The sequence below is a fragment of the Diabrotica undecimpunctata genome, chromosome 7, assembly GCF_040954645.1.
Source record: "Diabrotica undecimpunctata isolate CICGRU chromosome 7, icDiaUnde3, whole genome shotgun sequence".
Classification (NCBI taxonomy): Eukaryota; Metazoa; Arthropoda; class Insecta; order Coleoptera; family Chrysomelidae; genus Diabrotica; species Diabrotica undecimpunctata.
In genome coordinates, this window is record NC_092809.1 from 135,175,273 (window position 1) to 135,195,483 (window position 20,211).

General features: G+C 33.2%; 1 protein-coding gene across 1 annotated transcript in view; it reads right to left on the bottom strand.

Moving 5' to 3' along the window:
• Positions 1 to 377: 377 nt before the first annotated feature.
• Positions 378 to 20,211, bottom strand: part of LOC140445876 (nucleoredoxin-like) — a 172,783-nt gene continuing 152,949 nt past the window's right edge. The window contains exons 7-9 of the mRNA XM_072538281.1: positions 17,706 to 17,901; positions 15,927 to 16,017; positions 378 to 1,476 (exon numbers count right to left, since the gene is read on the bottom strand). Coding sequence (XP_072394382.1) covers positions 1,100 to 1,476; positions 15,927 to 16,017; positions 17,706 to 17,901 — 664 coding nt within the window. The 3' untranslated portion in view covers positions 378 to 1,099. The remainder of the gene's footprint in view (positions 1,477 to 15,926; positions 16,018 to 17,705; positions 17,902 to 20,211) is intronic.

Genomic DNA, 20,211 nt, shown 5'->3' on the forward strand with positions numbered 1-20,211 from the left:
TACTGACGTATTTTCTGATGTCTTTAAGAGAAAGATTTGGTTAGTTTATTAACTTCTGAGTTCCTTTATGAGTTTCAGGTTAAAACTCATTGGCGACCATTTTGTTTTGCAGTTTGTCTGTATTCCGTGTTTCTTGTCTTTCTTTGTCAAATTGTTATATAAGTATTGGTAAATGAGAAGCTTTTAAATATCTACTCTAGAGATTCCAAAAAGAAGATTTTATGGAAAATCTAAAAATATCTTAAGTGTGTTAAAAAAGCTCCAGAAAACGGTAGATACTGTAACAGGCATTATTGTCTAATACGTGAACAAAAAATGCGAAAAATAATGTTATAATAAATATGATCATGTTTCGAATTCAACTTCAAACAAAAAGTTTTCAAAACCAAAAATTCAGATTCTTGATTAAATCTGTGACTTCTACAATTTTCAAAGCAAAAAAGACGATGAATGGAGTGACATGGGGAATCTAAATTTGCATTCCACAACATATCAATTCATCTAGGCAAGAACCTTTAGTAAACTTGTTTCTAATACTCAAAACAAGTAAATAAAAATACAGAAAAACAATTAGGATTTGATTTCAGTATAGTGCTTTCATTCATTCGCTTATACGTATTTCGTTCTCTCATGACTCTTCACAGCGACTTTACATAAGCCCTAAACGTGAAATTTTTTATCAAAAGAAGTAATAATAAAATATCTTCATACAGACGCTACAAGGCCATCTAAGAATAAAAGCAAGAAAAGGAAAAGATTAATTTACGTTTAGGGTTTCTGCATAGTCGGTCTGAAGAGTCCTGAGAGGACAAAATACCTATAAGCGAATAAGTGGATGCACTATAATAAAATCAAATCTTAAGTGGTGTTTTGAATTAATTTTTTATTAGGTATTTGTCTTACTTTTTTACAATTTTTACTTCATGCAAAAAATTTAAAGTTTCAAAATTCTTTCCTAAACAATACCAAAGAGAATGGAATGTATAAAGTTTATTCTATAAAAAAATTAAATAAAATCTTAGGATAAGTACAAAACATTAGTCATATATATATATATATATATATATATATATATTCCCTATTCCCTAAAACTACATAATTAACGATTTTTTGTAGCCTCTACCTTATCCTCGATAATATCTACAAATTGAAGTTCATTTTTTAACATTCGGTTAACAAACTCCTCAACACTTTCGTTATTAATTTCCACTCCGTACTCCATAACTGCCAGTCGCTTTTTGGGTAGATCTATTGCAACCAAAAGTGGTACGACATCGTCCAAACCAACGATATCTCTTAGAATGTCGGAAGATTCGCTGTCAGTTCCAATAAGAAATTGAATGCATGGGTCGTCTTCTATACTCAGAAAGAAGTCTTCTTGAGCTGAATTAAAGTTGATGTTGTTGGTTTTGTAGTAGTTTTCGGCTGCTGGAGAGAGAACAGACTCAGCGAATTGGACTTCAGTATCTTCTCCATCTAAAAAAGAGTAAGTCATCTATAATAAAAAGGTTATTAAAATCTAGGTTTGTAGACTCCAATGGTTTATATAGAATCCTAAAAAAGAGTGTTACAAAAACTAAAAAAAAAAGAAAACACTTTATTATAGAAAGTGAGATTTTACAATTGGTTTTTAATTCCACAAAGTTTGCATTTTTGTAGAGTATCTTTATTATTGATAACGTTATTGAAATGTTAATGTTGTTTTAAATTTGTTAATGCTGTTTACTGGCAGCATGTTTTTGTCTATCATCATGATGGGATAAATGGGCGACTACAAACTCCCCCATGTTACCTAGATTTTAATGGGTTCAGTTTGATGGTAGGAATAAAAGCGACTACGAACTGCCCCACGCTACCTAGGTACTTAGATAATATTTTTGTGAACATATATAGTTTTTATTTTACTTTATTGTATTCAAAAAGGAACAGAATTCCCATAGCATGAACGAAAATTTTAAATGATTAAATAATAAAACTATAACAATATAATCGAATAAAGTTTATTTATAAATCTACATTAACTTATACACAATAAGAAAAACTACTGTTAAACAATAACAATGCTCAATTCTAATGTCTGATTAGTGATTAAAATAAGTAAGAGTGAACACTATATTTTAGATTTTAAAAGTTAGCTGCATAATAATTGCAAACTAACCTAATGAAGTCTAATTTAGTAATGTTTCGATTAACGTAATATTCATTTAGCCTATTTTCAATAAAATCAACTTTTCTTTTCGCCGTTTTATCAAGTTTTTAACTTAACTCAAAATTTAACAAAATGTCTGTAAATCTAAATATGTCAGGATGTAATTTATAAAAACATTCGTTAAATTTCGACGAAAATAAATCACATGCGTTTGTAGTAAATATAAGAGATGATGAATTTGAAGTCCACATGTAAGGTTAGGTATCTTCCGTTAAATAATTATCAACTCGGTAATCACAAAATTGCAAAACTCTGTCATCTTCTGGCATAATATTAAAAAGTTCATCAGAAAAAAAGTCACCAACATCATTTTGATCTAAATAAGGAATGCCGAAAAACAATTTTAAATATTTTCCAATAACAGTTTGATTTTTATATTTCGAGGACAAACCTAAATTTTGAATTTTTCGGTACCAATTTTGTGTTAAATAAAATTTGCAACAAAAAATAATAATGTCGGGTCACACTAACTTGGCTGCATTTTGAATTGCTATTTCAATTTATTTATATTGTTATTAATGTATCAAAAGTAGTTTTGTACGATTGCTGTGATTTATTTATTAACAAACAAAATACTAGAGGAACATAAAAACTATTTTTGTAGCCACGTATAGTCAACATCTGACAAAAATATTCTACTTTATACAAAAAGAATCTACTTTATACAAAAAGTAAAGATTTGTAAAAATATTTATATTCATAAATTATTAATAAAAGTTCTCCCCTTTGACTAAACATAGTCGTTGAATTCGCCATTTAAAATTTAAACACTAACGGACAAAACTATACCGTAATACTTACAACTGAAGTAAATAATTGAAAATATTTATATTCTTACTTTCAACTATAATCAAATTTTGAATTTCTGGTTATTAAGACTTAATCCCCAACTTTCTCGGCGAAGGGGCAGCAGGTATTTGGGATTAAGTAGTTGGTGGGACCCAGGTAGTTGGTGGGACAGTTAGATAACCCCGGGATAAATATATACATATAGGTATAGTTTATTTCACGAAAAATGGTTGAGTGCTTAATGATTGCAATAAAACCCGACCGCAAGTACCCCAGCTTAGTCAACATTAGTTGAGCAGGTAAGTATTCAGGTAAAATTGAAGCTACTGTGGAGTGTCGTTATCTTATTTGTATAACAAATTCCTGGTAATATAAAAACGATTAAAAATCGTATAAAATTATAAAAACGATTAGAATACATTTTATTTCATAAAGTTGTAAACATTTTAACAGTGAGTTTCACTATCAATGGTTAATCTTTTAATGACCACAATAAATTTGTTGATCGTTAAGTATTTCCTGGAATAATTATACAGGTTCCCTCTATTCTGTATAATTTGTAAAAGTATATAAAACCGATGAGAAACTTTTAAATATACATTTTGTTTCATTTAGTTGAAAGTGTTACAAGTGTTACCAGTGTTATACCTATTTATACCTATAAAACAGCATTATGTGGCGTCCGTGGAAAAACATTGATGGTGCTTGTTCCAGTGTTCCAGCAAAGAAAAAGCATTTATCTGCTGACGCTAGAGAAATCGTAAAAACAATATTATAGTTCTTTACTTACAAGAGGACTTAGTGCTAATACTGCTGCCAGTGAAATATCTGATTTAACGAAAATACCTCTAACCACAGTGAAAAGAATTACATCAAATCCCATTAAGTCAAGAAGGAAGCGTAAGTATGCCGGTTCTACCAAATGTATTGACGAAAGTGATAAGGACTTAATAAGACGAAAAATTTACATAATGTACAAAGAGCAACGGATACCTACATTAGATGCTTTAAAACAACGGCTTACTAATGATGATACACAAATAAACTATAGCCGCATTAGTCTTTGAAGGATTTGGTCTAAAATGGGCTTCAGATATCGTACAATTGACAAAAGGCAAGTGCTTATGGAGTCCCATCGTTTACAAAAGTGGCGTACTGAATATATAACTTCCATAAGAAAGTACCGTACAGAAGATCGACCAATAATTTATCTGGACGAGACATGGTTTGACACTCATAAAACACCATCCAAAGGATGGTCCGATTCTTCCAACAGGTGTCAAACAAAAGCTCCATTAAACAAAGGGAAAAGAATAACAATTTTACATGCAGGATCAGAAAATGGTTGGGTCCCAAATGCCTTATGGCTTTCTGCAAAGAACATTAAAGACTCCTGCGTGGACTACCATGAGGATACAACCTAAGAGCTTTTTGAGCAATGGTTTAAGAATTGTCTTATACCTAACCTTCCTCAAAATAGTGTGATAGTAATGGACAATGCAAGTTACCACAGTCGTCAATTACATAAATCTCCAAGTGCAAATAACACGAAAATTGAAAATCAAAACTACCTGTTAGAAAACGATATATATTTTGAAGAAAGTTATTTAAAAAATGAACTGTTAGAAGTGTTAAAATCATTTTCTATTAAAAAAGTATATGTTTGTGACGCATTGGCCAAGGACATGGGACATACGGTGTTACGGCTTCCGCCCTACTATTGTTTATTTAATCCCATAGAGCATATGTGGCACCTACTAAAGTCAAATGTTAGGTCACAAAATGTTTCTCCGACTTTAAGTGGTAGTGTAGTCGAATTAATAAGGAAATGTGAAATGATATCTCCCCAGAAAATTGGAAAAATTCAGTACGCCATGTAATGAACGTAGAAAATTCATATATGTTACTTTGAATCACATAATTAAACCAATTGTTATTAATTTTGAAGAGGATAGCGACAGCGAAACAGAATTAGGTATTTAGGAATTCATAAATATATTTTGGTTATTTTGGGTCTTTTTTTTTGTATATATTTTTCTATATTTTTTTTTTCAATTCATCTATTTTTTGTACATTATGTATTCGTTTGTATGTATATACTGTAAATAGAACTATTATTACTGTACATTTTTAACGATATCCGATTAGGAAGAGCAAAAACTTTTAAACACGCCAGTTTTTTGCTGACAGTCCTAAGCCTGTAAAAGTGTGAAGGAAAGTCCCTTTCTGAATTTAGATCCATATACTACAATTATTCACGTAGAACAAAAAAACTACTTTCTTCATGTTAAAAATTGTTCAATTATCAAGTATATTCACTTGAACAACCTGAAAATACCAATGAAATATATTAAATAACAAACTTTCTGAAGTGCGACCCTGTGTACTTCGGTAGTTTATTGAGAGACATTTTTATACACAATAGGATCAACTCAGGTAACCATTAAGCACTTAACCATTTTTCGTGAAACAAACTATATCTAATTACATAGGTATCTACAAATATAACTAAGGCAATAGAATAGTGTGTGTTATCTTTTTGTAACCTATGTAGGTTTGTAAATGCGCCAGCTATTATGTTAGTATTAAATAAAACTCGTTTTTTACTTGTGTCATCTATAATCTTATGCAAAATAAAAAAACGTTTTAGGAACGTTTTTTGCAACTTGGGTGTAACGCATACCCATATAAATCTAACTTAAGGGTACGTTTACAACGGAGACCATCGCATCATATCCTCGCCCAAAGCATAGCATTGACAGTGAAAGCTCGCATTTAAAATAATGCATTTATTTTACCTGGCGATCGATAAGATAGTCAGAGCGAGGGTCGGTGGTCGGCGCCTCGTAGTGTCGATCGTAGAGTACTAGGCTCGAGGAGCGAAAAAATACTAAGCTTGAATACTATGGTCCAAGTCTATGCTCCGATACCTGGTTCGAGGCTGGGCGCTGCGCTTTAACAGTGAACGCTGCCAGTTTTAAAATAATGATATGATTCAAGAATGAAATAACAAAAGGTAAAATCATAAAAACAATCATAAAAAATTGGAACAACATAATCATGCATTATCAAAGCAAGTCTGTTGTCTTGAACAAGATATACCAGTTTAAGAAAGAATTTGCAGACAGTGGTAAGGTCCATCTACATCATACCACGACGGTGATGAAATTTAGAAAGATACACCAGACTATTTTTAAGACCAAAAATATCGAAATTATTATACATACTATGGTGAAAAAAAGGGCCCATGATTTTATTAGGAAAGGGGCAGGAAAAGACAGATTGCAAGGTTGTCTTGCGATATGTGAAGGTTTCAGTTGAAAAACTAATACTACAACAGCCATAAGATCATTAAGGAACATCAAGGATGGTAGAATTTTAATTTTAATAAAGAAGAAAACCGCTGCACGGAAGAAAATCAGGCCACTCCTCGGTCATAACAAATTAGGATTGATAACTTTCCAGTTAGGCAAACAATAAAAAACAATAAAAAAAAAGTTTTTAATGACGCCTTCTAAAGCACAATAGATAAACGAAAAGTATCTCAAAAATGGGAGAGCTTCCACAAGGCATGATGTAAGAAAATGTTATGTTCTGTTACCCCTGCTAATCTACCTATACTTAGAGAACAACTTAGAGAACATGGCAGGACAGGAGGCGTCAAAATAGAAGGTTAGATCATAGACAACCTAAGATATGCCGGTGACACTGTCATCATCGCAGAAACCATGAAGGAGCTGCAAATACTAATGGATAGAGTGCATGAGACAGGTCGCATATGGGGCATTAATTTTATCACTAAAAAAAAGATTGATGGCTCTAGGTAAAATTAATATACAATCAATCCCGAAAACAATTAATGGTTGCAAAGTTGAGATGGTTACATGCTTTAAATATTTGTTAAGTTGAAAATACATGCTATGAAGAGACAATGGCGAGGATTGAAATGGTACGCAAAACATTTCGTGAAAGAATACTTACCACCACAAATAAAAAACTCTCGATTAACATATGATTACGAACACTCAGATATTACATTATGAAGCATTTTTCTTTGCGGAGGTGAGAAATGGACGCTTAAAAGTGATATCATGAATAAAATAAAAGCTTTTTAAATGTGGTGTTACCGACACATCTTCCAAATTTCCTGGACAAGGTTGAGAAATCCTGATAATTGTTAAAATCAGCAAGGTTAGCTACTTCAGTCATATAATAAGATTCAATAAATATTATATCCGTCACTTACGTATCCAAGGCAAAGTTAGTGGTAAAAGTTGGATAAGCCGTGAAAAACTCTCATGGTTACGAAACATACGACATTGGACGACTGAACAGTGAACAAGGAGTACAGCAGTTATTCCGTGCAGACCAATTCAACGAATTTGTGATTGAGATTGTCCAAGCTTAAAAGCAGGCATAACACAACAGGAAAAAATCGTTTGGTAAGTATATTAGGAATTATTATCTTACATCAGACAGTAATAGTATAATTAACTGAGTTTTTATTTAAGACCGTCTGTTATTGAATTGACCATTCCTCGTACACTACACTGAATCAGTAACCAGCTACTCATGATTTGTTCGAGTCTAAAAAAATATTTAAAGAGTACCAAAAATTCTGAAGTAGGCATTTATGTACCGTTTGGGTTTATAGTGAGAGCTATACACACAAAATGAAGAAGTTAATAATCATTGTGATTTCACAAGAAGAATGTTGACCCCAAATAAGAAAGAAATTTGATATAGCAGTCAAGATGGGTTTTTCCAGCAAGACCACCCTGACTTTCTTAATAATCTAAAAAGGTTTGTACATAGTGACTAACAAAATGTAAAATGACCGCAAAACTCTTTTGATTACTTTATACAGTGTGTTTCAACAAAAATTTTAACCCCTTAGAAACTCAGAAACCAAGAGTTTCTTCAAAATTAAATAAAAAAACTCAAATTTATATTTGAAGGGGGACGATTTATCATGCAAAATTCATGCCCCTACTGCCCCGCATCAGCCACTCGCTTTTTTTTTTGAAGGTATTTTGATAGGTATTTTTTTTTCGGAATAACTTTGAATAAAATTTTGGATTTAACTAATTTATTGGTTGAACACAGTAATAACAATAAACATTATATTTCTATAAATTAGAAAATTAAATGTTCAAAATGACCTCATGTGACCTCCACACAATAATACAGTATATTTTCAAAGCCTCTTCGTACATTTACAAATACCTCCGGTGTCAATATTAGGCACTCTGTCATAATGCTTTGTCGCAACTCTGCAAGTTCTGCACGGGGAGTGGCGTATATTTTTGATTTTAGGTATCCCCAAAAAAAATTCAAAGGCGAAAGTCTGGTGATCTGGTCCGCCACTCTATAGGACCCCTTCTGCCAATACAACGCCCTGGAAAACGTTGATTCAAAAATTGTCTTAATAATTATTCAAAGATTAATATCAGATTTCGATGTATCAGTGATGCGAAGTTGTTCCGTTGAGATTTCCTTCAAGAAATAATGGTCCAATAACGAGATTCCCTAAATTGCCAACCCATATATTTAATTTTTGAGGTGTGTGTATGTGTCTTTATTATTAAATGAAGATTACTCTTACTTCAATAACGACAATTATGTCTATTAACCTCACCATTTAACATAAAATTATACTCGTCGGAAGAACACATATTGTATAATCGATGTTGGTTGTTATTTATGATTTCATCAAATTTTTCACAAAATTGAAGCCGACGATCAGGATCATATTCGTTTAATCTACGAAGTAATCGTATTGTATAAGGGTAAACTTTATTGAATTTTATAATTCAATAAACACTAGATGCTGATACAACAGATGCACGAGATATTTGTCTGACCCAATACCGCCACTTCAACTGCTTCATTTTGCCTTCGACGGTCTACTTCCTGCTTTGTGATATTAACGTCACTGAACGTGACCGGTAGCTTCAAACTTATCAGTTAAATGTTTAAACTATTGATAACTTACGTTTTTTCTGTTTGGTTCGTATCATTTATATTTTGGAAAATATCGTACATATACATATCAGATAAATATAAATTCGGTAAATAACTAGACATGTATGCTTTGTCTGTTTTTGCCCTGTATAAAGTAAACTTTGCGGAGCAAAAACAAAAGTTTATTAGTGCTGCGGTTTAATAACCACTATATAGTTGTCTGCTACATTTCTGGTAGCACAATAAAGTAGATGCAAAATTAAACATTTATTACACCATTAAGACACCCCTCAGGCATAAGCTTCCTAAAAGGGAAACGTTTTTCATAAGATCTTTTGCATAATTTTAACAGAGGAGAAATCAGAGAGAAGAGTATTTTCTGTGAGCATTATTTCTGGATGCTGAAATTAAATTTTGCAACGTGGATAACGACGTTACCGGCACAAAGAGACATTATTCCTAAAAAATTCTTTGATAAAGTGAACAAGTTTTTCACTGATTGGTTTAAAAGAGACAATGAATGTACAGTCAAAAGAAAAATTATACGAACTGAGAAATTGGGTATTTTATAAATATTGTACAAAAATATGAAAAATAAATCTTTAATAAACAAAGGTTGCTGACTTACAGGTAGAAAACTTTTAAAATACAAACACAAAATTTGATAAAATGAAAAAGACAGAAAAGATTTGATTTCACGTTCAAAGCGTCTATGTATCTATTACGTATTAATAATCTTTTCTGTCTTATTAGGAAGCAACAATAACATGGCTTCGTTATGGACGCAATAGCGACATCTGATAGAAAAATCGGTAAGATAGTTTCGAAACAAATTCAGATTTCTGCTTTAATCTGGAGCCTTCTAAAATTTGATCTATTTATATTTAAACGTACGTATCATCATCACCCAGCCCTTTGCGTCCACTGCTGGACGCAAAGCTGATTCGGGAAATTACATCGGTAACTCCTGTTCTTCGTCTTAAGTCTTCATTTTTAATGTCATCTGTCAATGTCAAAGTTTCGGCACCATAGGTTATCACAGGCAACACACATTGGTTAAACATTTTACGTTTTAAAGAAATTGGTATATCGCTTTTAAAGATGTATTTGGGTTTTCCATAGGCTGCCCATGCTAGGTTTATTCTTCTTCGTAGTTCGCATACTTGGTTTTATTTCGTGTTCAAGGTATATGTATTTTTTCACCAGCTCTACTTCGTTGTCTCCAATATTGATATTTAGACTAGGTACTAGGTTTATCATAAATTTTTTTTGGGAGATGTTTATTTTAAGACCCACACTGGCACACACTAACCGATGTTCATGTAGCATTGTACATATCTCCTTAAGGTTGTCCGAGAACAAAACTGTGTCGTCTGCGAATTTCAAATTTGTTAATCTTCTACCGTCAATGTTCTCTTCCCAGTTAAGTTTTTTACAAGCATATTCTAGTACTGCAGTAAACAGTTTAGGCGATCAGGTATCACCCTGTTGGACTTCTCTGCCGATTGGGATATGGTCAGTGAATTTATGTAGTTTCACCGACATAAATGTGTTCTTGTATGTATTGTAAATTAACCTTGTATATCGGTAGTCAATGCGGCATGCATGCGGCATTTGATATATAATCTTATAGGAATAAACTAAAATATCATATTTTTCTCATTACCATTCTTTCTAAGAACGTAAATATATATAGACCAGCAAAATATGGTCGCAAATATTATCGCACCAATTTATATTGTTACGGGGGCATATTTATCTTACTTTTTCACTTATATACATGGGCGAAGCATACACACTAAACATGACCCCGGTAAGAATTTAATGCTGAAATTTTACATGGTTGCCGATACCGTTTAGTTCAATTTGTAGATTAGTCACCTTTAATTGAAAATTGTTCGACTATAGTACTCGAACTGAGCATATCAGAATAAAAGAAAAAAAGACAGTTAAGATTTGATTTCACGTACAGTGCGTCTGTGTATCCGCACCGCTATTCACCGTCTCTGAAGAGCCCTCTCAGGGCTAAATACGTATAAGCGGATACACAGACGCACTGCTCTCTTCTGCTAGTGCCGATTCTCTATGGATGTTGGCTACCACAATGGCCCATCGTATTTTATTAGCAGCTGTTCGAAATAGGTCTGTGGTGGTCATACCTGTCCACTGTCTCAAATTCTTAAGCCAGGATATTCGGCGGTGTCCTGGTCCTCTATTTCCTTCTATTTTCCCTTTTAATATCAATAGTAGGATTCTGTATTTATTTTCATTTTTCACTATATGTCCGAAGTATGCTAACTTTCTTTCTTTAATGGATTTCAAGACTTCAGGTTCTTTTTGTAAACGTTGCATTACTGCGTCGTTAGTTATATGATGTACATATGATATTCTGAGCATGAGACGATACCACCACATCTCGAAAGACTGCAATCGTCTGCAAGTGAGTGTCCATGCCTCTGCTCCATACATAAGAACAGAAAACACATAACAATTAAGGATTTTGAGTCGGAGATGTAAGTTCAAGGTTAAATTGCAGAGAACTTTCTTCATCTGTTGGTAGGCACTTCTTGCTTTTTCGATCCTACATTTAATCTTGTATGAGTGATCCCAGCTGTCTGTGATGTTGCATCCTAGGTATGTTATTTTTTCTGTTCTATCCAATACCTCATTGTCTGCCATAAACTTTGCATCTGTATATTGGTTTTTGCTCATGATCATAATTCTCGTCTTCTTATTATTAAGTTGCATTCCATATTTTCTACCGATGTTAACTACTTGATCTATCAGTCTTTGTAATCCTTCAGCACTACCCGCAACAATGACAGTGTCGTCTGCATATCTTAGATTATTTATTACTTCACCGTTAACAATCAAACCATCACTCGTTTCTCCCAAAGCTTCTTAAAATATATGCTCAGAGTACGCATTAAATAGCAAAGGCGAGAGTATGCAACCTTGTCGTACTCCTCTTTGTATTGGGACTTCATCGGATAATTGATTGTCTTCTCGAATCTTGACTACTTGTTTCCTATAGAGATTGGCTATTATTCTTATATCCTTGTCATCAATGTTTGCGATTCGCAAAGTTTCAATAAGCGTCTCATGCTGTACTAAAGAATTTTTGTTTGAGAGATTTTTATTTTAAGACCCACACTCGCACACACTAACTGAAGTTCATGTCGTCTGCGAATTTCAAATTTGTTAATCTTCTACCGTCAATGTTCAGGCTTTTCTCTTCCCAGTTAAGTTTTTTACAAGCATATTCTAGTACTGCGGTAAACAGTTTAGGCAATAAGCTATCACCCTGTTGGACTCCTCTGCCGATTGGGATATGATCAGTGTTTTTATGTAGTTTCACCGACATAAATGCGTTCTTGTATGTATTGTAAATTAACCTTGTATATCGGTAGTCAATGCGGCATTTGTCGGGTATACTGTCCAAAAGGCACATGTTAAAAAGGTTTTTTATTTTCTTACGTAGGCAAGTGCCTCCGATTTTGATTGCATCAATAACTACACAATCTTCGCCTAGAGATTTGTTATTCTTAGCTTTTCTTAGGGCTAGGAACGTACATATATTTTTATATAAACACTAGCTGACCCACCGAACTTCGTGCCGCCTTCGAAAACACTCAAACATAATACTCATAAAAAAACTTGAATAAATTTAATGCTTATTAAATATATATTTTTATTTTTTTGTGTTGCATAAATAATATACAACAATGAAGGTTTTCCGAGATACGAATAATTCTCCATGCGCGAAAAATGGAAACTCCCATTTTACCCAAAAGCCAAAGAGAAACGAGAAATTGTAAACGTTGCCTCAATGATTGAGGCAATTCATTAGACTTTTTACAGTCAGTCTCGTTTCATGGTACAGTCGAGGTTGATTAATGTTATTCAGAATAATGACAACTGATTCTTCTTTTAATTGTAAATTGTTAGGTGGTAGTCCAGGAAATTCCAATGATTTCAAAAACTGTATGATGTCCTTTAGTATTAATAAAAGAGTTTTATAAATATTTTAAATTTGTTTGCTAATAGAAAAAATTTTTTGCGAGATTCTCATATCGTTTTGCATGGTCCAAAAGTACTTTACAACGGGCTTCTACAAGGTTCTATTTTAAGCAATCTTTTGTTTAACTATAAGCTGCAGACTAGCATGATTTGATGAGCGATGAAATACAAATTATCTAATATACTGACGATCTATCCATTTATGTCACCCGTGATACCTATGATCGCTGCATGATAGACTTAAGACATACTTTCGACAAGTTACAAAACTGGTACGACGATATGGGTTTTAGTGTTTTACCAGAAAAGACAGCTGTAATGTGAGTCACTAGGCACAGATATCAGTTAGTCAATAATTATTGTTCTTTAGGTAAATACACTATCTCTATGGTAAATAAATATAATTATTTAGGTATAATTATAGATAAAAACTTCAATGAACTAGTCACATTACGTATAGCAAACAAAGATGTGAAAAGGGAATTAATGTTCTGCGCTTCCTCTCCGATCGGATGATGATGCGGATCAAGAAATTTCCTTAATGTTCTACAAGTGTTACATTCGCTCGATTTTGGGTTATGGGTGCACTCTCTATGGTTTGGATCGCCGTTTGGACCCATTTGGATCGCCAACCTTCGAAAGGAGACGGCGCCATGAGAAGAAGAAGAATTATCTCCTTTAGTGTTTACCAGGTTACCTTCGATTTGTTAACGACTGATTATTCAGAGATAATTTAAGAGAGTGGTTTGGCTGGAGCACTAACGAATTATTCAAAACAGCAGTAAATAAAATTAAAATTGCCCTAATGATATCCAATCTCCGACAGGAGAGGCACTCAAGGAAGAAGAAGATTCAGAGATATTATTGTAAAGGCTTAAAAAATGGGATATTATAGTGAAGAAAGAATAGATTTAGTTAAGCTATACTATGGAAATACTCAGTGTGCTAAAGCTACGGCAAGGATCTTTTTTAGGGTGGCAGTGACGGACTAAGGCTAAAGCGGGCCATAGGCATCATAGGCCTATATTTCAGTTATGACACATACATACTTTGTGTTTGGTAGTTTAGTTTCAAAGCATATAGTATGTAGATCTATTTAATTATCGGAAAAAATAGTATCCATGTATAAAAATAATAATACTTAAACAAATATTCCCAAATTAATTGGTTATTTTGCCTTTTTTCTTTTTTTATAGTTCAGTAGGATTAAATAAATTCCCAGAATTCTGTTTGAATTTGTGAATGTTGCAATAATTATATTTTCCTAAATAAATGACCACACCTTCTTTACTTATAAAAGTCTTAAATTGTTTTTCATTTATTAGTTCAGTTGCTTTCTGCACATACGATGAATTCTATATAACAATTGAGGCCATTAGAAAGGGAGGAGAATGTCTATGTTCAATCTAGAACTCGCTGGTATCTCCTGTTCGCTTTGGGTAGGTATATTACCGTTAACAAATAAAAGCGAGGAGACTATAAATAAAACAAATATACATACAGAAGATTATAAGTACCAATTAAAAATACACATGATGAAGATAGAAAAACCAGTAGTTATTTATAATCCAGATTGCTTTACAACAAGGAAACGAATAAGTGTAAAACGCAGTTCAAAGTTACAGAGGAAAAACCAACAGGGTCCAGAAATGAAAAAAATCCGGTTTACCTTTCCACACTTTCTGTTTGCCGTGTATTGTATCTCGACAAATCGTCAAGGGGAACAACAAACATAGTCCTATTCAAGGTTTTAAATATCTATTGCAGGGGAAACATTAACATAGTTTACATGAAAGATGGAAATAACCCACACAGTCCATAAAATTCGTTATTACTCTTACACAGCTCATCCCAGCTGTGTTTATTTGTTGTTGTTTCGACACGTTTATTCAAGCTTGTTCGTTAAGTTGTTAAGAAGTATTCAGTATTCTTCAGTTTTAAGTGTCTTTGTTGAAAGTTTAACTGTTTAAAATGTCTAATAGTGTCGAAAATATATGTGTTAATCAAGAAAATTCAACGAAAAAGCGTAAAGCACATGGCCGTCTTAGAGATGTTGTTAAGAAGCTACGAGCCTCGACCTTTAAAACCAAAGAAAACTGTCAGTGCAAGCGGTATAATTACTTTAAGTATATTTCTATTGCCGAACAAAGTGATTTAATAAGACAGTTTAAGAACATTGGCCGTGACAATGGTAATGACAATGGTAATGATGCCCAGAATAGTTACTTATCTTGACTTACCTCATTACGACCTGTGTTTTAAGGAAGGCCAAGGAAAAACGAAGAACGTGCTAGATCAAGTGACAGCTCCTACAGCTACAAAGTAAGAGTTATTGGAAATAGCAGTGCAGTAGAGGTACCAGTGTGTTTTAAAGCGTTTCAATCACTGTCTGTAATTAAAGCCTTTCGATTACATACAATAAAAACATCTTTAAGAAAAACTGGCAAGGCGCCGATCAATAGAAAGCATACCAATGTATCTCATAAAGTAGATCAACAAACTAGTCAATTTTTATTGCAGTTTTTTGGCTCATTAAAGGGACGTAAAGCGCACTACAGATTTAAGGACTAACAGTCTACCTCCTTCTCCTCAGTTTACCTCCCAAAAGATGTGAATGTTAAAAAGCTTCTTAAATTATTTTTGACTAAATATCCCCATATTGAGATGTGTTATGAAACATTCAGGCACATATTTGTGTCAGAGTTTAACATCTCCTTCGGTTACTCACGAACTGAAACATGCTGTTATACTGATATAAATAATTATAAAATTTAAAAATTAAACATCCATTTTTGGGCCTCAAAAATTTAATCCCGAGACACGGACTTATGCTACCTAGGCCTTAGGTTGCCACTGTTGGGTAGTTCTGAAACTGTTTTCTTATGTAATTTTATGTTTTTTAATTTTTGTTTCTTTTTTACATTAACCACAACTATATACTCACCCACAAAAAGCACGATTGCAGGATAATCGTAGAGTTTTGTCAAATACCGCTCTGTTAAAATGTTGACTGGTCTTGGTTTCCAGGGAAAGTACTAAAGGAGAAAAATGGTATTTTATAAATTAAACAAACAATAAGAACATAGTATAATGTAGCGTTAATTAATTAATAGTAAGTAAATAATACGAAAAGTATAGGAGAGAAAGCAAGAAGAAATGAGTGTGTGTTCTTCTAGACGTACATTTAAAGCTGTGTGTCTATATCTATTTGAGAACACATAGCTTTTCTTTAATTTCTGTTATATTGGCAGCTCATTTCAATTGCAAATCTTTATTAATCTTTAAACAACAGGTAAGGATTATCAAAGTTAAGTGTATGTGTGTGTTTTTTGTCTTCTTCTTCTTCTTTACTGGCTTTACAACTCAGAACGTCTTCACCGCATCCACTATACTCCTCCACCTTCTAGGATCTTGTGCTTTAATTTTCCATTGTAGTACACTAATCATAAATAATTCTTCCATCCCTCCATCTTTTTCTGGGACGGCCTACTGATCTTCTGGTGTCTGGTCCCTTAAAATATACTGCCATTGGCACTCTGGCTCTGATCTTATCACATGACCTGCATATATTATCTGGTTAGTTTTTTATGATTGACGATATTTTCATTACCATAAAGAGTCACCAATTCAGCAATCTCCTGTCAATTCATGTTTTTGAGGGCCAAATAATATTCTGATAACCTTCCTTTCAAATAACGACAGCTTACTTATTTTCCGCTGATGTCGAGTAGCGGGTGGTACGTCTCTGCGATTCCGGCAGAGAATAGATCTACTTCAGGAATAGCACACCTTTCCGTTCTATTAATTATCTTCTATGTAACTATCTGAGTGAGCCTCTCACTCAGATCGTTAGATAGAAGATAATTGATAGAACTTTGATGCTGTGTTAATAAGCAATATACCTCTATAGCTTATCTTCCTTCTTATGTATTGGTATTATAACGCTCTCATTCCATTCTCTAGGGATTTTCTATTGTTGTTACACTCTCAGAATAATGTCATGTCAACTTTATATGCTGTGTTAATAAGCGATATGTCTTTATAGTTTTAAAATTATTTAATGGAAAATCAGTTTATTAGTACCTGTTTATAAAAACAATAGAGATGAACAGCAATATATAAACTACAGGGCCATAAAACTACTTATTTACAATACGAAAATGTGGGAGAGAATAATTAATAGACGCATACGTGAAGAAACCGAAATTTACGATTATCAGTATGGTTTTATGCAAGCCAGATCAACAACAGATGAAATTTTCATTATAAGGCAGTCGATGGAAAAATACAGAAACAAAGAAACAAACGCTCATGTGGGATTCTAATTCCTCGGAAAATTGTGTGGTACGCACGCAATAAGAAAAAGGTCCCCGGTGAATATATAGAGATTATGAGGAACATGTATAAAGAAGTAACAACTAGTGGTACGACGGATGTGGCAGAGACTAATAAATTTCATGTGAAAGTAGAATTGCACCAAGGCTCGGTGCTTAGTACTTGTTTATTCCCATTATTGTTATATCAGATAACAACAAAATTACAGAGTAACATTCCCTGGTTCTTTGTGTATGCTGGCGATGTAGTGTCAGTCGGAAATAGTGAAAGCGATTTAGAATAAAAACTGGAAAAATGGAGACAAGTACTTCAATGAAACTTATTCCTAACTTATATATTTCAAGACAATTGAAAATCTTTTATATATGTATATCTTGTAATTATTTACCTGTGCTGTTGGATCTTCTGCTAATTCTGTCCTTGCATCCATCGTAATAATATGACCATTACTGTCTAAAAGTAGCAACGTTGGAATTCCCCGGATACCATAGAGCTGAGCTAATTCCGCCCTTACTGCCGTCTGTTGGAATGGTATCGACAACCAAGGCATGGTTTCAACATAGGCTCTAAATGAGTCCGCACTCCTAAAATTAAATAAGAAAAATTGTCATTTAATAGAATAAAAACTGAATTTTTATAGGTGTATTAATATTAAAATGAAGCAATCATTTTTAAAGTCTTTCAAAAGGTAGATTATCAGTTGCAGTTGAATAATTGTTACACATTCGTGGCGGACCATTTTAAGGTTAAGAACGAGAGATTTGTTGTATATCTCGTATAGTATAAAAACCTATCAAGTTTATAAAAGTTTATATATAAATATAAATCACGAAATAAAATCCAAAAATTTCTAATTGTCGAAACCAATTGTCTTTCCTTTTATATAAATATAATTTCACTGAGAATTTAACCGGAAATAAATTTACAGTCTGACTTTATAGACCAACTAAGGCACTGCACCCTATATTTATTGCTTTAGACAAACTTGTGTAACAATTACAATTGAGCAGTCAGAACTTAGTGTTAGCGGAAAATATATACGGCATGGTGCACGGCACGACACAAAGCCTAATTTACTAAACCAAAATCCCTTCCAACCCTTACTAGTTCTCGTGAATATCAAATTCCTCAATACCCTTAATTAAACTTTATTCGACTATTACCAGACAAATTAAGGCGGAATGTATATTTGAAGGGGAGATGGGAAGTTAGTTTTGGCAAAGTTATACAAGCAGATGGAATTTTAATACGAGCTCCCCTTTTGAAGATGTGGTGTAAAAAATCTAATAGTTGTTATCAATCTTGACTTTCTTTTTTTGTTGCATTCTCATCTCTTCTTCATCTTCTTCTTATAGGACATGATCCTGTTTATTCTATCATCCCAGCTCTAGTGTTTCTAGTGTCTTTTTGTATCGAGTTTATGTGTTCATCTCAACCCATCCTAGACTCCTTCTTCTTTAAGTGCCCTCTCCCGATCGGAGGTTGGCTATCATCATCACTATCTTTACTCTATCTACTGCTGCTCTGAAGAGTTCTATAGAACTGCATTTTAACCAGTCCCTTAAATTCTTCAACCATGACACTCTCCTTCTTCCTATACTCCTTTCTCCTCTTATCTTTCCCTCTTATTCTAGACTCCAGTATCACTTAATGTATCATTGTAACGTGTCAAAAAATTGTTACTTTTTGTCTAAATTAATTTTCCAATATTCCAATAAGACCGGTAGTTAGTTTTGTCAATACTCCACTCCTCTCCAAGTTCTAATTAATTACACTCCCAAATATACGATCACCAACATTATAGATTTAACTTTTAACATTTCTTCAACTGCTCTTCGAAATAACTTTAGTATGGTCTCTTTCAATGTAACAAATCTTTTCACTAATGTTACCAGATAAGACACCATTCCAATCATGAATACCTTACTTGCAAAAATTATTGATCCCAATAAATGTTCACAAATTATATCTCTACTTCAATTCTGTCGTTCTTAAGACTTATTTATCTTTAACGATAAAATTTATAGATAAGCAGAAGGTTTAGCAATGGGAAATCCACTATCTCCTCTACTTTGCAGATCTTTTTCTCGACTTTCTTGAAAATACTTTTGATCATTCCCAACCACAAATGTTATGGTGGTTATGGTATAGATATGTAAATGATATTTTAGCCTTTATAGAAGGCCCACCTTCAGAATCACACAGTTTGTCATACAAAATTATGCAAAATATGCCTAAATACTAAATATATGCTGGCTATATCACAAATGCAACAAAATAACTTGCAACATCGAACTATAGAGATGCTAAAGAATTCTGCTACTTAGTGTCATTGATGGACTGCAAATTCAACAAACTATTAGAAATGAGACAAAGAATATGCGTGGCTAACCGCTGTTATTTTGAACGAAGAGCGAGATGTATGTCAAGTGTAATAAAGTGCACAATTTATAAAACAATAATGTCTCCAGTGCTTACTTATGGATAGGAAACAAAGAGCAATGACGAGCAATACAAATATTTGAAAGAAAATGTTTGACGACTAATATGGCGTTAACGAAAAGAGTCTGTAAATGAGGCGATATAATTTCGAACTCTATAGACATGTTGGTGATGCACATATCATAATGCACATACCATTGAACGAGCTATGTTAGGAGTTGCTCTAAGAGAACATATCCGTAATAAGGACGTGCGAAGCGGAACGAAGGTGAAAGATGTAATTGTGCAAACGAAATAAAGCTGGGTAGGATACGTTGCACGACAAATCAGAGAAAGATGGACGAGAAACATAATACATTGGAGAACACTAGAGCATAATCGTAGAGGAAGACAACAAAAAGTAGCTAGACGATATCAAAGCAAAGTGAGATGAAATTTGCTGAAGAAAAGAA